The sequence below is a fragment of the Loxodonta africana genome, chromosome 2, assembly GCF_030014295.1.
Source record: "Loxodonta africana isolate mLoxAfr1 chromosome 2, mLoxAfr1.hap2, whole genome shotgun sequence".
NCBI classification, from domain to species: domain Eukaryota; kingdom Metazoa; phylum Chordata; class Mammalia; order Proboscidea; family Elephantidae; genus Loxodonta; species Loxodonta africana.
The window spans coordinates 64145025-64166381 of record NC_087343.1 but is presented as its reverse complement, the minus strand read 5'-3'; the positions used below and the strand labels follow the sequence as shown (position 1 = coordinate 64166381).

At 36.6% G+C, this 21357-nt stretch overlaps 1 protein-coding gene across 5 annotated transcripts in view; it reads left to right on the top strand.

Moving 5' to 3' along the window:
• PDE4D (phosphodiesterase 4D) overlaps nucleotides 1-21357 on the top strand; it is a 1416439-nt gene that overhangs the window by 263169 nt on the left and 1131913 nt on the right. For all 5 annotated transcript variants that reach the window (XM_023545478.2, XM_023545476.2, XM_023545477.2 and 2 more), the window contains exon 3: nucleotides 18246-18475. In XM_023545478.2, the coding sequence (XP_023401246.1) occupies nucleotides 18246-18475 (230 nt within the window). The remainder of the gene's footprint in view (nucleotides 1-18245; nucleotides 18476-21357) is intronic.

The window sequence follows — 21357 nt, the reverse complement described above, 5'->3', positions numbered from 1 at the left end:
TCTCTCCAATTTTTTTCTTTCCTTTGTTCTTGCTGTTAGGTGCCTTTGAGTCTATTTCAACTATAACAACACCATGTGACAGAGTAGAACTGCCCCACAGGGTTTTCTAGGCTGTAATATTAATGGGAGCAGATCACCAGTTCTTTCTCCTGCAGAAACACTGGGTGAATTTAAACCACCAATCTTTCAGTTTGCAGGCCTTGTTCTTGTTGTTTGTGCCCTCCTGTTGGTTCTGACTCATAGCGATCCTATATACAATGGAACAAAACGCTGCCTGGTCCTGCACCATCCTCACAATCATTGTTGTGCTTGAGCCCATTGTTGAAGCCACTGTGTCAATCCGTCTCGTTGAAGATCTTCCTCTTTTTCCATGACCCTCCACTTTACCAAGCATGATGTCCTTCTCAAGGGACTGATCCCTCCTGATAACATGTCCAAAGTACATGATATGAAGTCTCGCCACCCTTGCTTCTAAGGAACATTCTGACTGTACTTCTTCCAAGATAGATTTGTTCCTTCTTCTGGCAGCCATTCTTCCCCAATGCCATAATTCAAAGGCATCAGTTCTTCTTCAGTCTTCCTTATTCATTGCCAGCTTTTGAATGCATATGAGGGACTGAAAACACCATGATTTGGGTCAGGCACACCTTAGTCATCAAAGTGATGTCATTGCTTTTCAACACTTTAAAGAGGTCTTTTGCTGCAGATTTGCCCAATGTTTGATTCTTGACTGTTGCTTTCACGGTCGTGGACTATGGATCTAAGTAAAATGATGTCCTTGGCAACTTCAGTGTTTTCTCCATTTGTCATGATGTTGCTTATTGGTCCAGTTGTGAGGATTTTTGTTTTCTTTATGTTGAGGTGCAATCCATAGTGAAGACTGTAGCCTTTGATTTCCTGAGTAAGTGCTTCAAGTCCTCTTCACTTTCAGCAAGCAAAGTTGTGTAATCTGCTTATTGAAGGTTGTTAATGAGTCTTCCTCCAATCCTGATGTCCCATTCTTTTTCACGTAGTCCAGGTTCTTGGATTATTTGCTCAGCATACAGACTGAACGTGTATGTTGAAAGGATACAGCCCCAATGCACACCTTTTCTGAACTTAAATCACACAGTGTCTCTTTGTTTTGTTTGAACGGTTGCCTCTTGATCTCTGTACAGGTTTGTGAGCACACCTGAGTGTTCTGGAATTCTCATTCTTCACAAGTTAATCATAATTTGTTATGATCCACACAGTCAAATGCCTTCACATAGTCAATAAAACACAGGTAAACATCTTTCTGGTATGCTCTGCTTTCAGCCATGATCCATCTGGCATCAGCAATGCTATCTGTTGTTTCACCTCCTCTTCTGAATTCAGCTTGAATTTCTGCCAATTCCTTCTGGGTGTACTGCTGCAATTGTTTTTTAATTATATTCAACATAATTTTATTTGTGTGTGATATAAATGATATTGTTTGGTAATTTCCACATTCAGTTGGATCACCCTTCTTTGGAATAGGCACGAATATGGTTCTCTTCCAGTGAGTTGGCTAGATAGCTGTCTTCCAAATTTCTTGACATAGATGAGTGAGCATCTCTAGCACTGCATCCGTTTGTTGAAACATCTCAAGTGGTATTCAATGAATTCCTGGAGACTTGTTATATGCCATCCCCTTCAGTGCAGCTTGGGCCTCTTCCTTCAATACTGTCAATTCTTGCTCATATGATACCTCTTGAAAATGGTTGAATGTTGATCAATTCTTTTTGGTACAGTGGTTCTGTGTAATCCTTCCATCTTCTTTTGATGCTTCCTTTGTCATTTAATGTTTTCCCTGAAGAATCCTTCAGTATTGCAACTCAAGGCTTGAATTTTTTCTTCAGTTCTTTGAGCTTGAGAAATGCCAAGTGTGTTCTTGCCTTAGATTTTCTAACTCTAGTTCTTTCATAGTAATAGTTTACTTTGTCTTCTCCAGCTGCTCTTTGAAATCTTGTGTTCAACTCTATTACATCATTATATCTTTTGTTTGCTTTATCTACACAACATTCAAGAGCAAGTTTTATTGTCTCTTCCGACATCCATTTTGGTCTTTTCTTTCTTTCCTGTCTTTTTAATGACCTCTTGCTTTCTTCATGTGTCACGTCCTTGATGTCATCCATAACTCATCTGGTCTTTGGTTATTAGTATTCAATGCATCAAATCTATTCTTGAGATGGTCTCTAAATTCAGGTGGGATATACTCAAGGTCATATTTTGGTTCTCGTTGGACTTGCTCTAATCATCTTCAACTTGAACTTGCATATAAGCAATTGATGATCAGTTCTGAAGTCGGGTCCTGAACTTATTCAGACTGATGATATTGAGCTTCTCCATCATCTCTTTCCACAGATGTAGTTGATTTGATTCCTGTGTTTTCCATCCGGTGATGTTTGCATGCATACTTGCTGCTTATGTTGTTGAAAAAGGTATTTGCAACGAAAAAGTCATTGGTCTTGCAAAATTCTATCATGATATCTCTGGCATCATTACTGTCACCAAGGCCCTGTTTTCCAACTACCAGTTCTTCTTTTGATCCCTGGTGGCCCAGTAGTTAAGCATTCACTTGCCAACCAAAAGGTCAGCAGTTTGAATCCATCAGTTTTTCCTTCAAAACCCTATGGGACAGTTCTAGTCTGTCCTATAGGATCACTATGAGTTGGAACTGACTCGATGGCAAAGGGCTTTAGTTCTTTGTTTCCAAATTTCGCATACCAATCACCAGTAATTACCAGTGCATCTTGATTGCATGTTCGATCAATTTCAGACTGCAGAAGTTGACAACAATCTTCAATTTCCTTATCTTTGGCTTTAGTGGATGGTGTGTAAATTTGAATTACATTTCTATTACCTGGTCTTTCCTTTAGGCATATGGCTATTATTCTATCACTGACAGCATTGTACTTTAGGATAGATCCTGAAATGTTCTTTTTGACAATGAATTCGAGGCTATTCCCTTTGAATTTGTCATTCCTGGCATAGTAGATAATATGATTGTTTGATTAAAAATAGCCAATACTGGCCCATTTCAGCTCACTTATGCCTAGGATCTTTATGTATTCCATTTCATTTTTTAGGACTTCCAATTTTTCTAGATTCGTACTTTGTAGATCTATATTCCAATTACTATGGAATGTTTGCAGCTGTTTCTTCTTATTTTGAGTTGTGCCAGCTGAGCAAATGAAGGTCCCTAAAGCTTGACTCCATGCATGTCATTGAGGTTGACTTTACTTTGAGGAGGCAGCCCTTCCCATTCATATACTGAGTGCCTTCCAACCTGAGGGGCTCATTTTCTGGCAGTATATCAGTCAATGTTCTCTATTGTTCATAAGGTTTTCACTGGCCAATTTTTTTCAGAAGTAGATGGCCAGGTCCTTATTCCTAGTGTGTCTTACTCTTGAAGCTCCACTGAAACCTGTCCACCATGGGTGACTCTGCTGTTTTTTGAAATACTGGTGGTGAAGCTTCCAGCATCATAGCAACATGTAAGGCTCCATAGTAGGACAAACTGACAGATGCATGCAGAGCAGCCCTTAAGCAGCTGTTAGACCTCTTAAATTTTTACCCCTTGCTATGCCTTTTACTTTTTCTTCTGACTCTCTTTGAACCTTTTCCTTCCTGTTCACCACCACATTTCTTGCTGAGATATGCAGTAATATTCATTAGTTGCTGATTGGTTTCAAAAATTATACTTTGTGTATAATTAGTTTTTGAACTTGGGTGGTTTGAATAACTCTAATATAACAATGTAAAGATAATCATTATGATATATATCCTACTAGTCTGTATAAAATGTGTGTGTGTGTTACAAATTTGAAATCACATTTTCTGTAAACCCTGATGGCATACTGGTTAAGTGCTACGGCTGCTAACCAAGAGGATGGCAGTTCGAATCTGCCACGCACTCCTTGGAAACTCTATGGGGCAGTTCTACTCTGTCCTATAGGGTCGCTATGAGTCGGAATCGACTCAACGGCCGTGCGTTTGGTTTTTTTTTTTTTTTTTTGGTTTATATTTTTTTGGTTCTTGCTTTATCCATTCGATAGCGTAAATGGCTAATTAAATTTCTTCAAAACTTGTTTTTAAATGGCTATTGTTGTTAGTTGCTATCCAGCTGATTCTGACTCATGGTAGCCCCATGTCTGCAGAGTGGGCCTATAGTCCATACGGTTTAAAAGCCTGTGACATTTTGGAAGCAGATTCCCAGGCCTGTCTTACCAGCCACCTCTGGGTGGGTTCAAACTGCAGATCTTTTGGCTAGTAGTTGAGTGCTTAACCATTCTCGCCACCAAGGGATTTCTTTTAATAACTAGTTAGTCCTGGTGATACAATGATTAAGTGCTTGATTGCTAACGGAAAGGTCCGTGGTTCGAACCCACCACCATCTCAGCAGTAGAAAAGACCTGGTGATCTGCTTCTGTAAAGATTTACAGCTTAGGAAACCCTATGGGGGCAGTTCTACTCTGCCATATAGGGTCACTATGATTCAGAATTGACTCAACAGCACACAACAAAAAGTATTTATTTATATACAAATATTTTTAAGATCTTTTCCTTATACCTGAACGATTTTTGGTTGTCTGAAATTTTTTACCTTCACAAGAAAATAATTATTCTAAACTTTGAGCTTCATCCATTATAATCTTCTTAGGTTATTTTCCAGAGAAGTGGTATTACTAGGATAAAAAACATGATTGCTTTTTAAGGCTCCTAATACACTTTGCCAAGGGACTTTCTAGAGCGTTTCTTTTATCTTTTGCTCTTCTAGTTATACTCTTGTCATATTGCAATATTGCTACCACTAAAAAAAGTCCATGATAAAATGTTTGAAAATGGCCAGATATTCATGTTTTCAAGTGAATTTATTATCACTGGAGATAGTGACCCAATTTTTTCTGGGACTTGCTTGTTCATGTTGTTCATGTTGAGTTAATTTTTCCATTGAGAAAATAGTGTTTTCCTTACTGATTTGTAAAAGACTTTACATATTAATGATATTAACTGTTTGACATATTAGATGTTAAAATTTTCTCAGTTTTTCATGTGCCTGAAGTTTTGTATATTTTTATAAACAAGTTTCCAATATTTAAAAACATTTCATTTGTGATTATTTTATTGATTTTATGCTGAGAAACACTTCCTTATCCCAAGATTGACTAAATGTTTTCTTATGTTTTATTTTCATGGTTAGTTTAAAAATATTTAGTGTTTTATCTCACATTCATTTGGTCTATGTGGTCAGTTTTCCTAACACTTTTGTACGTAACAGTTCCCTCCCATTAGTTGACAACGTTTCCTTTAACACATATTAACATATGTTAAGTTTTTATACAGAAACCCTGGTGACATAGTGGTTAAGAGCTATGGCTGCTAACCAGAAGGCCAGCAGTTTAAATCTACCAGACACTCCTTGGAAACTGTATGGGGCAGTTTTACTCTGTCCTATAGGTTTGTCATGAGTCGGAACCGACTTGACGGCACCTAACAACAACAAAAAGTTCTTATACAGGAAATACTTGAGGGGATTCTGTTTTGTTTCACTAATCTTTCTGTTGATTCTTTTAAAAGTACCACACTATTTTTGTTATTGTAGTTTTATGATACATTTTTGTGTCTAGTAGGGCAAGAGCCTTCTCATATTATATTTTTAAAACATTCTTGTTATACTTGCCTCTTTTTCTTTTAGTCTAAGGATTCCACAATCGTATCAAAAGAAGAAAAAAAATTAGTTTTTTTTCCCCCTCCATTGGCATTAAATATACGAATTAAGTTATGAGGAATATCAGTCTTGCTTATATAAGTCGAGACATTTATGTAGATTTCTGAATTTAAGTTCCACTTATTTCTTTATAAGCTTATTCATAAGTATTTTTTTTTGTTTTTATAAATTAATTATTTTCTTGTAGTTTTAAAAACTGATCTTTGATTTATTTTATAAAGGAAAGTCATTTTCATATTTTCATTTGTAACTGGACAACTTACCCAGCAATTCTTGTAGTTATCTTTTTAGTTGATTCTTTTGGGTTTCTTCTGAGGCATTTCTGAGTGGGCTTGAACCTCCAGCCTTCTGGTTCGCAGCCCGGTGTGTTGACTGTACCACTTGTGTATTCCTCTTTAAGCTGTGATTTGAAACCTGATTCTTCAAGTGTGAGATTTTCCAAACACTGAGAAAACAAGCCAATGAAGTTTAAATCCACTCTTCTTTTTTTTTTTTTTTCCCTAGGAAGACATGATTTTTGGGGCCCCCAAAAAAGTTAGTTGGTTTTTTTTCCCTAAAGCTTTGATTCTGTTACTGTATATCATTGGGAAGTAAATAACTGCTAGGACTTATGTTCTTCTTTAAATATATAGTGCAGGAAGATGAGCCCCCCAGGTTGTAAGGTACTCAAAATATGACTGGGGAAGAGCTGCCTACTTAAAGTAGAGGAGACCTTAATGACACGGATGGAGTCAAGCTTTTGGGACCTTCACTTTCTGATGTGTTACGACTCAAAATGAGAAGAAACAGCTGCAAATATCCATTAATAATCAGAACGTGAAGTGTACGAAGTATGAATCTAGGAGAATTAGAAATCGTCAAAAATGAAATGGAACATATAAACATCGATATCTTAGGCATTAGTGAGCTGAAATGGACTGGTATTGGCCATTTTGAATCCTACAGTCATATGGTCTACTATGCCAGAAATGACACCGTGAAGAGGAATGGCATTGCATTCATTGTCCAAAAGAACATTTCAAGATCTATCCTGAAGTACAACGCTGTCAGTGGTAGAATAATATCTAAAGGAAGACCAGTTAATACGACTATTATTTAAATTTATGCACCGACCACTAAGACAATGATGAAGAAATTGAAGACCTTTACCAACTTCTGCAGTCTGAAATTGATCAAACACGCAATCAGGATGCATTGATAATTACTGGCGATTGGAATGCGAAAGTTAGAAACAAAGAAGAAAGATCAATTGTTGGAAAATATGGTCTTGGTGATAGAAACAATGCTAGAGATCACATGACTGAATTTTGCAGGACCAACAACTTCTTGACGAAGTACCAACTGAGATGTTTCAACAAACAGGTGCAGCCCTGGAAGTGCTCATTCATCTATGCCAAGAAATTTGGAAAACAGCTACCTGGCCAACTGACTGGCAGAGATCCATATTTATGCCTATTCACAAGAAAGGTGATTCAACCAAATGCGGATATTATCGAACAATATCATTAACATCACAAATAAGTAAAATTTCCCTGAAGATTGATCAAAAGCAGTTGCAGGAGTATATCAACAGGGAACTGCCTGAAATTCAAGCTGGATCCAGAAGAGGGTATGGAACCAGGGATATCATTGCTGATGTCAGATGGATTCTGGCTCAAAGCAGAGAATTCCAGAAAGATATTTACCTGTGTTTTATTGACTATTCAAAGGTATTCTACTGTGTGGATCATAACAAATTATGGATAACTTTGCAAAGAATGGGAATTCCAGAACACTTAATTGCACTCATGAGAAACTTGTACATAAATCAAGAGGCAATCATTGGAACAGAACAAGGGAATACTGTGTGGTTTGAAGTCAGGAAAAGTGTGTGTCAGGGTCATACCCGTTCACCATACTTATTCAATGTGTATGTTGAGGAAATAATCTGAGAAGCTGGACTGTATAAAGAAGGATGCAACATTAGAATTAGAGGAAGACTCATTAACAACTTGCAATATGCAGACGACACAACCTTGCTTGCTGAAAGTGAAGAGGACTTGAAGCACTTACTAATGAAGATCAAAGACTATAGCCTTCAATATGGATTATACCTCAACACAAAGAAAACAAAAATCCTTACTACTGGACCAATAAGCTACATCATGATAAACAGAGAAAAGATCGAGGTTGTCACGGATTTCATTTTACTTGGATCCGCAGTCAACACCCACGGAAGGAGCAGCCAAGAATTCGAAAGACTCATTGCATTGGGCAAATCTGCTGCAAAAGACCTCTTTAAAGTGTTAAAAAGCAAAGATGTCACCTTAAAGACTAAGCTGCACCTGACCCAAGCCCTGGTGTTTTCAATTGCCTCATATGCATGCGAAAGCTGGATGATGAATTAGGAAGACTGAAGAAGAATTCACACCTTTGAATTGTGGTGTTGGTGAAGAATATTGACCATACCATGGACTGCCAAAAGAAGGAACAAACCTGTCTTGGAAGAAGTACAACCAGAATTCTCCTTAGAAACAAAGATGGCGAAACTACCTCTCATATACTTTGGACATGTGATCGAGAGGGATCAGTGCCTGGAGAAAGACATTATACTTGGTAAAGTAGAGGGTCAGGAAAAAGAGGAAGACACTCAATGAGATGGATTGACACAGTGGCTGCAAAATGGACACAAGCATAACAATGATTGTGAGGATGACGCAGGACAGGGCAGTGTTTTATTTTGTTGTACATAAGGTTGCTATGAGTCGCAACTGACTCAACAGCACCTAACAACAACAACATGTTCTTCCTTGATTTTCTTTCCTTCTCACAAAATGGAATCTACTTAGTTTTTCAAGGTCACCCAGGAAATGTACAATGCTATTTACAGAAGGTAAATTGAATAGAGTTTCAGATAGACTTTCTTGCTGATAAGAATATACAGTATAAAATTACTGGATAACAAATTTTTCTATCCCTTTTAAAAACTTTTTAGAAGTTTTGATGAGTGCATTATAGGAAATGGTTTTAGAAAGATTTCAGCAATTTCTGCCTCTTCTAATCAGTTTGAAATCACAGCCTATATTCTGATTATGCTCTGTAGATGTTTGAGAGCTATCTGCTAGATTTGTGCCAACCTGAGGTGGAAATTTTCATTTTTATATGGAATTCATTTTGCCTGAATGCCTTTTCTATATCAGTTTACAAATATCCATTTGGAAATGGATTGTATTAATTCAGTAAAATGCCCTTTTCCATACTAAAAGACCTTTGGTATTTATTTTTATTGCTTACCTTTGAGTTTCCTAGAAGATTATTTAGGCAACATTATCATTTGATTTTGAGGTAAAACACTAATAATGAGTAATGAGGTACAGGAAAAACGTTTCGTATAAGGCTTATAGAATCTTGAGCCAGATTTTCAATTACTGCTTTAGTGTATTGTGAATGATTTCGTGGAAACATAAAATTATAACTTCTATATAGGCAAGGTCTACTGTTGATATATAGTACTCTTAGATTGTGAGTATGATCCTTAATTTACTGAGATAAATAGTAACCTATTAAATTTTATCCTAGTCTTTAAAGAATTGGCTCAGTTTTCAAAAATTGTCTTACTGATGCTGAGAATTTGGGCACAAGAAAACTACTTTTCAGAACCTGATTGAGCAGCAAAGTAATAGGACAGGAAAAAAGGAATGTAGCATTGGAAGCAATAAATACTTCTGCTCAGCTTAATCTGTACCTTTCCTGAAAATACATCCAACTGCTTAACATACCAACTTCTACAATGCTCTTTGCATAGTGTGGGTGCTTGGGAAGCACTGAGTGCCTGGAAATCTTTAATTCTCATTAAAATGCCCCCCCTTTTTTTTTAAGTTAACATACTGTTATCATAATGCTTGTATTTTTTGAAAAGGTTCAAGCATAAAGGCTCAAGCATAAAGGTTTGAGTGACTTAAGTCTTGGAATTTTAAAAGAAATTTCTTATGTGCTTTAGCCTCATACCTAACATTTATTAACAGTTAAAATTCAACATTATTAGTAATACCAGTAAAAAAAAAAAAAAAAAATACCAGTACCTAATACTATTTCCCAATTACTTGCAGTTGAAGAATTGGATACAAATGTGTCTTTTTGTTCCTTTGTTCATTCTTTCAATAAGATTTATTTTACGTATGTTATGTTCCAGGTGCTAGATGAGTAAAAAAAAAAAAAAAAATTTTTTTTGATGAGTACTGGGGTGCAAATGTTGTTATGACATGCTTGCTTCCTACCAGATCTTCCCAGGCTCATAAAGGATATAGACACGTGAGCAAATTATCCCACTACAACTGACAGGCTGAAGACTGACTTGGGATCATGAGTAACAAGGCAGAAGATTTTTGTTCCATTATCTTCATAATATTTTCAACATGAGCGTGTAGGATGAGAAGAAAAGTGATTGAAGGATAGAATGCCTAGTTTTACGGGACAGTTAATAGAAGAAATAGCAATAAGACTAAACAGAACTGCTTAAAGGAGTAGACCTAGAACAAAGAGGAATGACCATTTAATGGGGTAACCATACATCGTATTTTGCCTGTGGCAGTCCAAATTTTCTCCTTTCGTTGATGTCACATCCAGCTAGCACACCCTTTCACTCAACTAACTGTTCACTCTACACATGTACCCCCCAAAACCCCAAGTCCTCTCTTACAGCACTTATCACATACTTGTGTTTATGTGTCTGCTGGTCTTTCTCCCAAATGGACTGTTGCGTCAATTTGTCTCTGCATTTTCAGCATCCAGCACAAAGCTCGGAACCTATAAAACCCCCAAAACCAAACCCGTTACTGTTGAGTCAATTCCGACTCATAGCGACCCTATAGGACAGGGTAGAACTGCTCCATAGAGTTTCCAAGGAGCAGCTGGTGAATTCCAACTGCCGACCTTTTGATTAGCAGCCAAGTTCTTAATCACTGTACCACCAGGTCTCCTGGAACATAGTAGTGCTCAATAAATGCTTAATTAAGAAATTAACCACGAAAGAATGGTGTCATGATTAAGACAGGTTGAAGTCAAATAATAGAGATGTGATTATATATATTAAAACAGTACTAGCTGAAATAAGGAAACCTCAATCTTTACCAATTGGCCACAACAGAAGATTATTTGTGGCTCTCATTTCTCAAGTGAAATTTTCCTCATTAACAAACGGCTCTCCTCTGAACAGTGACTGAACAACCATGGCTTCTATCATCTTGGAGCTCTCTTCAGAAGGGAAAGAACATGGTGAATTGTCCTCCCAAAGTTTTTATGGGCCAGGCCTGAAAGTGCAGGCATTTCCTTGCCTTACATTCCATTGGCACGTAACACTCATTAACACATCCATGTTCTAGCTGCAAGGGAGGCTGGGAAATATGGTCTACCCAGAAACATTGCCTTCTACGGTGCCAATGGATACATATTTTAAGATGATTTCTCTATAGAAAATTTCATTTTTATTAGCTCATATGAAATACTTGTCAAAAACTGTGAGGTGATCAGCAACCACAGATATTTAGTGAACGCCAGCAACATGGATATTCCTAAACTAAAGCCTTGTTTAGTGGCTCACTATCTACTTTAGCAGAAAAAAAAAAAAAGAACAAAGAAATCAGTTAAATACTCTGCATAGAAAGTGAAGAAAACAAAAAGGGAAATAATAATATATTTAATGGCCATTCATTGTAACTGTCAATTATTGCTTTTTTTTTTTCAGATGTGTCTTTGAGATAGGCATTTGTCATAATAATGGAAAACATTTTGCTAAAGTTATTTTTCTGTCAACTCTTCCAAATAAGTTGACCAATTATCAGGGAGGATTTCATTTTTTTTTACAGTTTAACAGATTCACATTAAACTCTTTAAACATGTTAGTGTTTCATCTCTTTTGATATTGCGTATCTTGAAGCTGAATGAGAGATGCCTTTAGGTCCCATCAGTAGCTACTTGAATATTTTATTATTATGACTGTTAGTGTACTTTTTAATGCAAAAATAACACATTCTTATTATAGAGAATATAGGAAGTGGTAACAAACAAAAATATAAAAACAAAATCATTGCCAGCATCATCATCTAAGAGAGCCGTTTTGAAAGAACTGGGGTATATCCTTGCAGAATATTTTTCTATGAATATAATCGGTGTTGGGTTTTTTTTGTTTTGTTTTGTTTTGCTTTAGTGTTGTTTGTTTTAAAAAACTGAGATCACTCTGTAGTTTATTCTTTTTACTCAACATTATGTCATGAATATAATCACATATTCTTCTGCATTATTTTAACAACAGCCTTATACTATTTCATGATATTGATATATCAAAGTTTATTATGCCAATCTCTCAGTACAATTAGATTACATCCAGTTATTGTTTGCCAAACAATCATATTGAACTATATTTAAATGTCAAAACCATTCGCTTTCAGGTTTTAGTGTGCGTAATAATCACATTAGGGGCTCATGCAGATTCCCAAGTCCTACTTAAAGAACTTCTGATTAGGCAGATCTGGAGAAGAGCCTGACAGCCTGAATTTTAGCAAGCACTTTCTGTGATTTTCATGCAGAGGTTTGAGCATCATAATGGCTTACAGATGGTAGAAGTACTTTTTTAAACCCCTTGCAAAAATGCCATTTTCCTAGCAATAATACGAGATATATATGCCCCTGGTGTTCAGTTTTACATTTTTTTTTCCTAAATAAGGGCATTTAACCTCCTCCCTTCTACTTGATAAAACTGCTGTATTTATTTCTGAAGCATAATAGATCCACAGTGATCAGGAGTATATAAAGGCCACTTGTTATACTGCTTTTGAATAGAAGAAATTAGAATATAGACTTGTAATGGTTTATAATTTTTATTATAAAGATACAAATACTTATAAGTCATTTGGGTTTAAACTGACAGCATTTAAACATGAACATAAACTTTATTTTTTAGTAGAGATAGTTTTCTCAAATAAGTTACCTCTTGAGGCAGTTTTATCTAAAAGCAAATGTCACTAGCATTAAGTCTTTCATCAGGATACCAGTTTTATATAAAGCATTTTTGCAATTGTATTGCAAATTCCCAGAATGGGCAGCTAAGCTCTTATAGAAAGATAATTTGGCCAGCTGCATTTAGTGTTGCTCATGCATTGATAGACTTGCCCTTTGTTCTTTTCCATGTTCTCCCAGAAGAAGGGTATCTATACACTTAAGTCATTATCATCTCTCTAAAAATGTGTGAAGTAAATTAAGACCTGTTAGGAATCCAGTCCTCTACTCAAGTGTCAGTTGGTTGTACTGTGGTGGCTTGTGTGTCATTGTGATGCTGGAAGCTATCCCAACAGTGTTTCAAATAGCAGCATGATCAGCCATGGTGGACAGGTTTCAGCTTCCAGGCTAAGACAGACTGGGAAGAAGGTCTTGGTGATCTACTCCCGACACATTGACCAGGAGACTATTGTCTGATATAGTGCTGAAGGGGGAACCCCTTTGGCTGAAAGGCACTCAAAATGTGCCTGAGGAAGAGCTTCCTCCTCAAAGTGGAGTTGACCTAACAACGTGGAGGGGGTTGACCTTTTGAAGCCTTCGTTTGCTGGTGTGGTATGACTCAACATGAGAAGAAATAGCTGGAAATATTCGTTAATAATCAGAATGTAAAATGTACAAAGAATGAAACAAGGAAAATTAGAAGTTGTCAGAAATTGAATGGAACACTTGAAGATCAATATCCTAGGCCTTAATGAGCTAAAATGGAGTGGTATTTGCTACTTTGAAGTGGACGGTCACAAGGTCTTATATGCTGGAAATGACAAATTCAAAGGAACAGCATCACATTCCTTGTCAAAAAGAACATGTCAAGATTTATCCTGAAATACAATACCGTCAGTGATAGAATAATATACATATGCCTGCAAAGATGCCCAGTTAATATGACTGTTATTAAAATTTATGCACCAACCACCAATGCCAAAGATGAAGAAACTGACTCTCCAGTCTAAAATTGATCAAACATACAATCAAGATGCATTGATAACTACTGATGATTGGAATGCAAAAATTGGAAACAAAGAAGGATTGGTAGTTGGAAAACATGCCTTTGGTGATAGAAACGATGAGGGAGTTCTCATGGTGGAATTTTGCAAGACCAACAAATTATTCATTGAAAATACTTTTTTTTTTCAACAACATAAATGGTGGCTATACACATGAACCTCACCAGACAGAATACACAGGAGTCAAATTGACTACATCTGAGGAAAGAGATAATGGAAAAACTCAATATCATCAGTCAGAACAAGGCCAATGGCCAACTGTGGGACAGACCATCAACTACTTATATGCAAGTTCGAGATGAAGCTGAAGAAAATTAAAACAAATCCGTGAGAGCCAATGTACAACATTGAGTATATTCCACTTGAATTTGGAGACCATCTCAAGAATAGATTTGATGCTTTGAACACTAACAACCAAAGACCAGACCAGTTGTAGATGACATCAAGGACATCACACAAGAAGAAACAAAATGTTATTCAAAAGAAAAGGGGGAAAAAAAGGCTAAAATGAATGAGAAAAGAGAAACTGAAACTTGCTCTGCATAGAATAGTTAAAGTGAAAAGAAAAAATGATGAAGTAAAGGAGCTGAGTAGAAGATTTTGAGAAGACAAAGTATAATAATGAAATGTACAAAGACCTGGAGTTAGAAAACCAAAAGGAAATAACTTGGCATTTCTCAAGTCGAAAGAACTGAAGAAAAAATTCAAGCCTCAAATTGCAATATTGAAGGGTCCTATGGGCAAAAAATTAAATGATGCAGGAAGCATCAAAGAAGATGGAAAGAATACACAGAGTCACTATACCAAAAAGAATTGGTTGCCGTTTGACCATTTCAGGAGGTAGCAAATGATGAAGAACTGATGGTATTGAAGGAAGAAGTCCAAGCTGCAGTGAGGGTATTGACAAAAAACAAGACCCCAGGAACTGACAGACTACTAGTTGGGATGTTTCAACAAATACCTGCAGCACAGGAAGCACTCACTTGTCTATGCCAAGAAATTTGTAAGACAACTACCTGGCCAACTGACTGGAAGAGATCCTTTCCAAAGAAAGGTGATCCAATGGAATTTGAAAATTATCAATCAATATCATTAACATCACATACAATTGAATTTCTGATGAAGATAATTCAAAAACACTTGCAGCAGTACTTCGAACTGTCAGAAACTCAAAGTGGTTTCATAAGAGGACATGGAATGAAGGATATCATTGATGATGCAGAAGGATCATGGCTGAAAACAGAGAATACCAGAAAGGTTTTTACCTGTGTCTTATTGACTATGCAATGGCATTCAACTGTGTGGATCACTACAGATTATGGATAACATTAAGAAGGACTGGAATTCCAAAACACTTAATTGTGTTCATGTGGAACCTGCACATAAGCCCAGAGGCTGTTGTTTGGACATAACAAGGAGATACTGTATTATTTAAAATCAGGACAGGTGTGCATCCAGTTGTATTCTTCCACCATATTTATTCAAGCTGTATGCTCAACAAATAATACAATAAGCTGGACTATTTGAAGAAGAATGCAGCATCAGGATTGGAAGAAGACTCTTTTAACAGCCGATGATATGCAGATGAGCTGACCTTCCTTGCTGAAAGTGAAGAGGATTTGAAGCACTTACTGATGAAGATCAAAGAACATAGCCTTTAGTATGGATTACACCTCAACATAAAGAAAACAAAAATCCTCACATCTCGACCAACAAGCAACATCATGATAAATGGAGAAAAGATTGAAGTTGTCAAGAATTTCATTTTATTTGGATCCACAATTAACGCCCACTGAAGCAGCAGTCAAGAAATCAAATGACGTTTTGCATTGGGCAAATCTGCTGCATAAGACCTCTTTAAAGTGTTAAAAAGCAAAGATGTCCCTTAATGTCTAAGGTGCTCCTGACCCATACCATGGTGTTTTCCATCACCTCAAATGCATTTGAAAGCTGGACGAGGAATAAGAAAGATCAAAGAAGAATTGATGCCTTTCAATTATGGTGTTGGCAAAGAACGTTGACTATACCGTGGACTGCCGGAAGAATGAACAATTCTGTCTTGGAAGGAGTATAGCCAGAATGCTCCCTAGAAGCAAGGATGGTGGGACTTCATCTCACATATTTTGCACATGTTATCAGGAAGGACCAGTCCCTAGAGAAGGACATCATGCTTGGTAAAGTAGAGGGTCAGCAAACAAGAGGAAGACCCTTAATGAGGTGGATTGGCACCGTGGCTGTAACAATGGGCTCAAGCATAACAAGGAATTTGAGGATGGCGAAGGACTAGGCAGTGTTTCATTCTGTTGTTGCTGTGAGTTGGAAATGATTGGACAGCACCTAACAACACAACTGTTACAAAATCAGCAGTTCTGAACTCTAAGTGGTCTTAAAGTTCATTTTATACAACCTCTTGGTTTTGTTTCTAAGAAAACGAAAGGCCAGAGAAGTTAAGTGATTTCTTAAGGCCATATTAATAATTAGTTGCAAAGTTGAACCTAGAATCTCTATCTCCTCATTTAATCAACAAGGACTATCATTATTTCCCAGTATTTATTTGAGCTGTTCTGATTGGTTCTGTTAACATTTTTTATTGAAACTGTTAGTCTAACTAAATTATGATCAATATGTTTGTGTTCTGTTTTCTAGTACTGCACACCCTGCCAGGGACCACACTTTTTAGAGATAGTGCAACTTAGTGTTTATTAGTACAGCTTTAAAAGAGGTTTGGTTTTGATACCTGGCTTATAGGGTGATCAGCCATCCTGATTTCCTCATGAGTTAGATGATTACTGGAATGTAAGACTTTCAGTGCTAAAACTGGAGAGTTCCAGGCAAACCTGGATAGTGGTCACGCTACTGGCCATGTGTCCGTGTAGCTAAAGCATGCTACTCTATAGGCCTCTGTTTCTTTTTTTACGTGTAAAATGGAAAAAACAGTTGACCCAAACTCCTAGGTTTTTAGTAAAAATGCAATGAGATGGTATGTGTAAAACATAGCACCACTTAATAAGGACTAAATGAATATTAGCTATTATTATTATTATTGTGCCTGTTGTTGTTTTACAAAGCAAGTAAATTTCTCAATTCAGAGATCCTCAGGATCTGGATCCTTATATATAGGATTTTATATAAACTTCTGTTTTTAGCTTTATTCTCTTCTTTACCTTCCGGATGCCCTTATTTTATCCAATTTGTCTATAAAAATATACAATACAACCAAAGGAGGAATGGAGTCCCCCATCGCACATCCTTTCAAGTTTTTCAAAGGTATAAGTCAGAAAGAAATCAATTTTATATTTGGAAGCAAATATTGATGAATAAAGTGTCAAAGACAGCACAGTGTTAAGAAATGATAAAAGGAATTAGCCTGGATTATCATAGCAGCTGCCGTTTTGTTGATTGTAAACCACATGCCAGACATTGGTGCTTCAAATACTTCATATCTCTAGGTTCTGACAAGAGCCTTGAAAGGTAAATATTATTATCCTCAATTTTCAGATGAAGAAACAACCTCAATGAGCCCACGTTGCTTACTGAAAGATATTTGTGTAATAAGAAATGCAACAAAGATTCTACACGAAGTCTGGTCTGTTCCAAAGTCCATGCTCTTTTCACTTATAACCAAGAGTCTAATTTCAGGAAAAGTACTTTGCCTTCCTGGGCTAGTTTCTTCACCTGTAAAATTTAGAAAAAAGGAAATCGCCATTTATGATTGCTTATCACCTTGCAGGTCATGAGCTATGCACATTATATGCATGATCTTGCTCAATTCTCGTGGGTAAATATTATTCCCATTTTTGTAATAAAGAGATTAAGCAGCACTCTAAGAACACAACTATTATAGGTACAAAGATTCTAAAGCCCAGTCATTCTACTGCAACATGTTACCTTGTAGCATTTGCTGACTCTGTAATTCTGCCAGGATGAATGTAATCAACATGGCCAGAGTAGACTTTCCAAACACTTGGAAATAATTATTGCTCATGTAACAGTATATTTTTCTCAACTAGAATCAAAATGTTACATTTTCTACTTTATCCTACTCTTGATTTGCCTTTGTATGTGGCTAATATGGATCAAATTTGGAAAATAAAGTATATAAATTATGTGTTAAAATAATTTTTGCAATTACATAGAAGGTAGGAAAACTTTTTTATGTACCCCCAATTTTATGGAATTAATGCACACAACTCATACTTCTAAGATTATTATGGATGTCAGTTAACTGTTTAACCAATTAATTCTAACCTAAATATACTAGTGAACACATTTACTATTCTTAAAATAAATCTAGAGTTCAGTTCTTTGGCCTAATCTTTTCATCCAATATTGCTCAGTTAATGTCTGTACTCTCTAGTTATCATTTTTCATGAATACATTTAACTTGACTTATTTCCTCAAAAATGTAAAAGCATTATGTAATGAAAAATAGTGGGACTTTTGTTGATTACAAGGACTTTCTTGAATTTTTGCTGTAGGCCTCTGAGGAAACACTACATTCCAGTAATGAAGAGGAAGACCCTTTACGAGGAATGGAACCCTATCTTGTACGGAGACTTTCCTGCCGCAATGTTCAGCTTCCTCCTCTCGCCTTCAGACAGTTGGAACAAGCTGACTTGAAAAGTGAATCAGAGAGCCTTCAAAGACCAACCAGCCTCCCCCTGAAGATTCTGCCACTGATTGCCATCACTTCTGCAGACTCCAGTGGGTGAGTGCCCTTGGGAATGTTGCCTAATTTTATATTCTGGATAGTGGTTGTTATCTGTGGACTTCTGAGTGTTTGTGGCTCACTGCTTGATTTGAGTGGGAGAAAAATGGGTTTTCCAGAGTTGAAAGAAAGAAGGAAGGATGATTTTTATCAGGTAAAGTCTGTCCCTCTGTGGGAGGAGATGTTCTGTTCTAATCCTTTTACGAAGAGGAATTGAAAATGTGTTGGTGAATGGTAAGAAGCACCTCAGAAAGGAGACTTATATGTAGAAAATTAATATTGGTCATATGTGATTTAATAGAAAAATTTTTAACAAATGAGAACTAATGGACAAATTACCGTGTAGACTTACATATCTGGAAACAGTAGGCCATGTTCATTGATGCAAAATGAATTTGGAATCAAGAATAGATTGTACTGTAATTAGAATCAAAGGAAATATGCAATTATATTCATGAGCCTAGTAATTTGGCCTTTGATACTCTGAGGTGTTGCTTGCCGGAATACTGTTTCAATTCCCAGCATGAGACAGTTTTATTTAGCATTGGTACTTATGGAAGAATCACAATGATCATGTCTCCCTCTCTTGCATTTGTATTTCCTACTTTGCACAGTATAGTATTGAAATTACTGATGGTTCTCTGCTTTTTTTTTCTTTTCCTGCTTCTTACCTGCTGCTTTCTCTTTATTAGCCATGTCACCATGTAAAAATTGGTGAAAGAAAGTAAGGATAGTGGAAAAACCCATTATTTGTTCTTTTGGGCAGCCACATTTTTAAGATGCTTGGATAGATGGGAAATAGAAAGAAGCCGGGGGTCCACACGCAAACTCTTGAGAGTTTGCTAGGAGTAAAAGAACAGTATGATTTCTTATGCTACGAATGTGATGTTTCCATCTTCCGTCAAGGTTAAGGCGTCTTTAGAGAAGTGCCATTTGGATTTTCCTAAAAATCATTAGGAAAATTGCAATCAGAAAATAATCTACAAAATAGAAATTTGACCAGTGACTTTCTTTAAGATATTGAACTTGGTTGCTAGAATACAAAGAATCTGTTATTAAAAGGTATAAGGAATATTATTGCTAGGTAACTAAAAAGACTACAAATTCTCATTCTGTGGGATAGCCTAGAAGTTCGCTCATGAAAGGGTTGGGAATATACACCACCCCCCCCGCCGCCCCCAGCAACAAAAATGCAGCAATATGTGTGTGATGTTTCTGCTTAGGGAAATCCATTAGGGATTCAGTGCCCAGGGTGTTTACTGGGGCCTGGTCACATAGGTACGCTTTTCCTAACACATACCAAAATTACATACTTCCAGAAGGAAAGCAGGGGTTCAACATAAACCATATCGTTTGTACAAACAGTTGAGGCACAAAGAGACATCCCTTATTTAGGAAATAGTTGGAATATTCCTGAAACCTAAGTTCCCAGAAACCAGCCAAGGCCCAGCCTTGCAAGACGGCCTTCTAAAGATAGCAGTCTCAGGCCCACCATTAACTCTTTCCTGCACACCAAGTTTATCTTAGAATTGTTATCTTGCTTTCTCCGCATTTGATGATCTTGCTTTCTCCACATTTGAGGCAGAAAGGATTATCACTGAAATGAAAATAAACTAACTCAAACCTCTGATACATTTTATTAATTTTAGTTTCTGAAGAAATTAGGTAGCTAAACATGATTTTTTTTGGTTCTAATCACGTATTATATCAGTTGCCCTTAAAAGAAAAAAAATGCACTGTATTTAATATATCTGTAGTTGGGCAGTGTGTATAATTAAAAATCTCAGTGAAAGCTTAGTTTATTTAATTAAATGTGAATGTGTTGCCATAAACAAGTAAATAATCTCCAAGCACCAAGGCACTTAGAGGTTCAGAATTGCCTGTGGCTGTTGGTTAAAAAAAAAAAAAAAAATTCTTTCTTAATCAAATATCTAAAAGTCAAGTGTTGGATATAAATTGTGCTTACTATTTACAAATTTATTCAATATTTCAAGGAAAGAATTGGTAAAGAGATGAAACGAGAGTGAATTTTCTGTACTAGAAGGCAGGCAAGAGACTAAGGTGCTGCTCAACAAGAAACAAAGACTAAGGTTGTGTTAGAGGTATTGTTAGTACCTTAGGATGCAAAAATAATTTGTGAAATTGAATATTGTTAAGTTGAAAATTCAGGGGTATAACTTTCTGGAATGTCCCAGCTTTGGAAGGGAAACAGAAGATAAACTTCAAGGTCATATTCTGAATGATTTCTGGTAACTAAGAGCCCCAGATTCCCTCAAAGCCATCAGCAAGTGCTGCTGGCGGGAAGTTGAGACTATTAGGGAAGTCATCGACTGCTCTGTTCCCTGTTATTAAAGGTTAGTATGCTCTGAGGTCCCATTCTCAACCTGTACTGAAATCTTAGCAATTGAAAATCTTTTCATGCCCTTGGGTTTATTTTCCTTTTTTTTCTTAATACTGTAAATGTTTCCTCTTTCTTCTGGTATATCAGTATTCCAGACACTTGCTAGCCAAGTAGCTGGCAATGTGTCTAAAAACTCATTCCACCACTTTAGAAAGCCATGGGTTGGCCCTGAAGAGTAATTGGCTTCTGAAATGGAATTCTGGCCTGCAAAAACGATTGTTATGGATTGCACCTATTAGCTACCTCATCCAGTGCCTGCGTCCAAAAACTGAGGTCAAGAAAATTGTCATTAATACTTCCGTAATTCTACTCCAGGTTTATCCCCAGGCAATGTCAATGGATTCAAATATACACACTTTAACAATTCCACTTGAGTATGACTAGGCTTTCAAGTTGTATGTGTTGTGATTTAGCAATATTTAAAAACTTTAAATGAGCACAAAACAGAATTCCAATACCTGAGATGCCAAGAAAGTAGAAT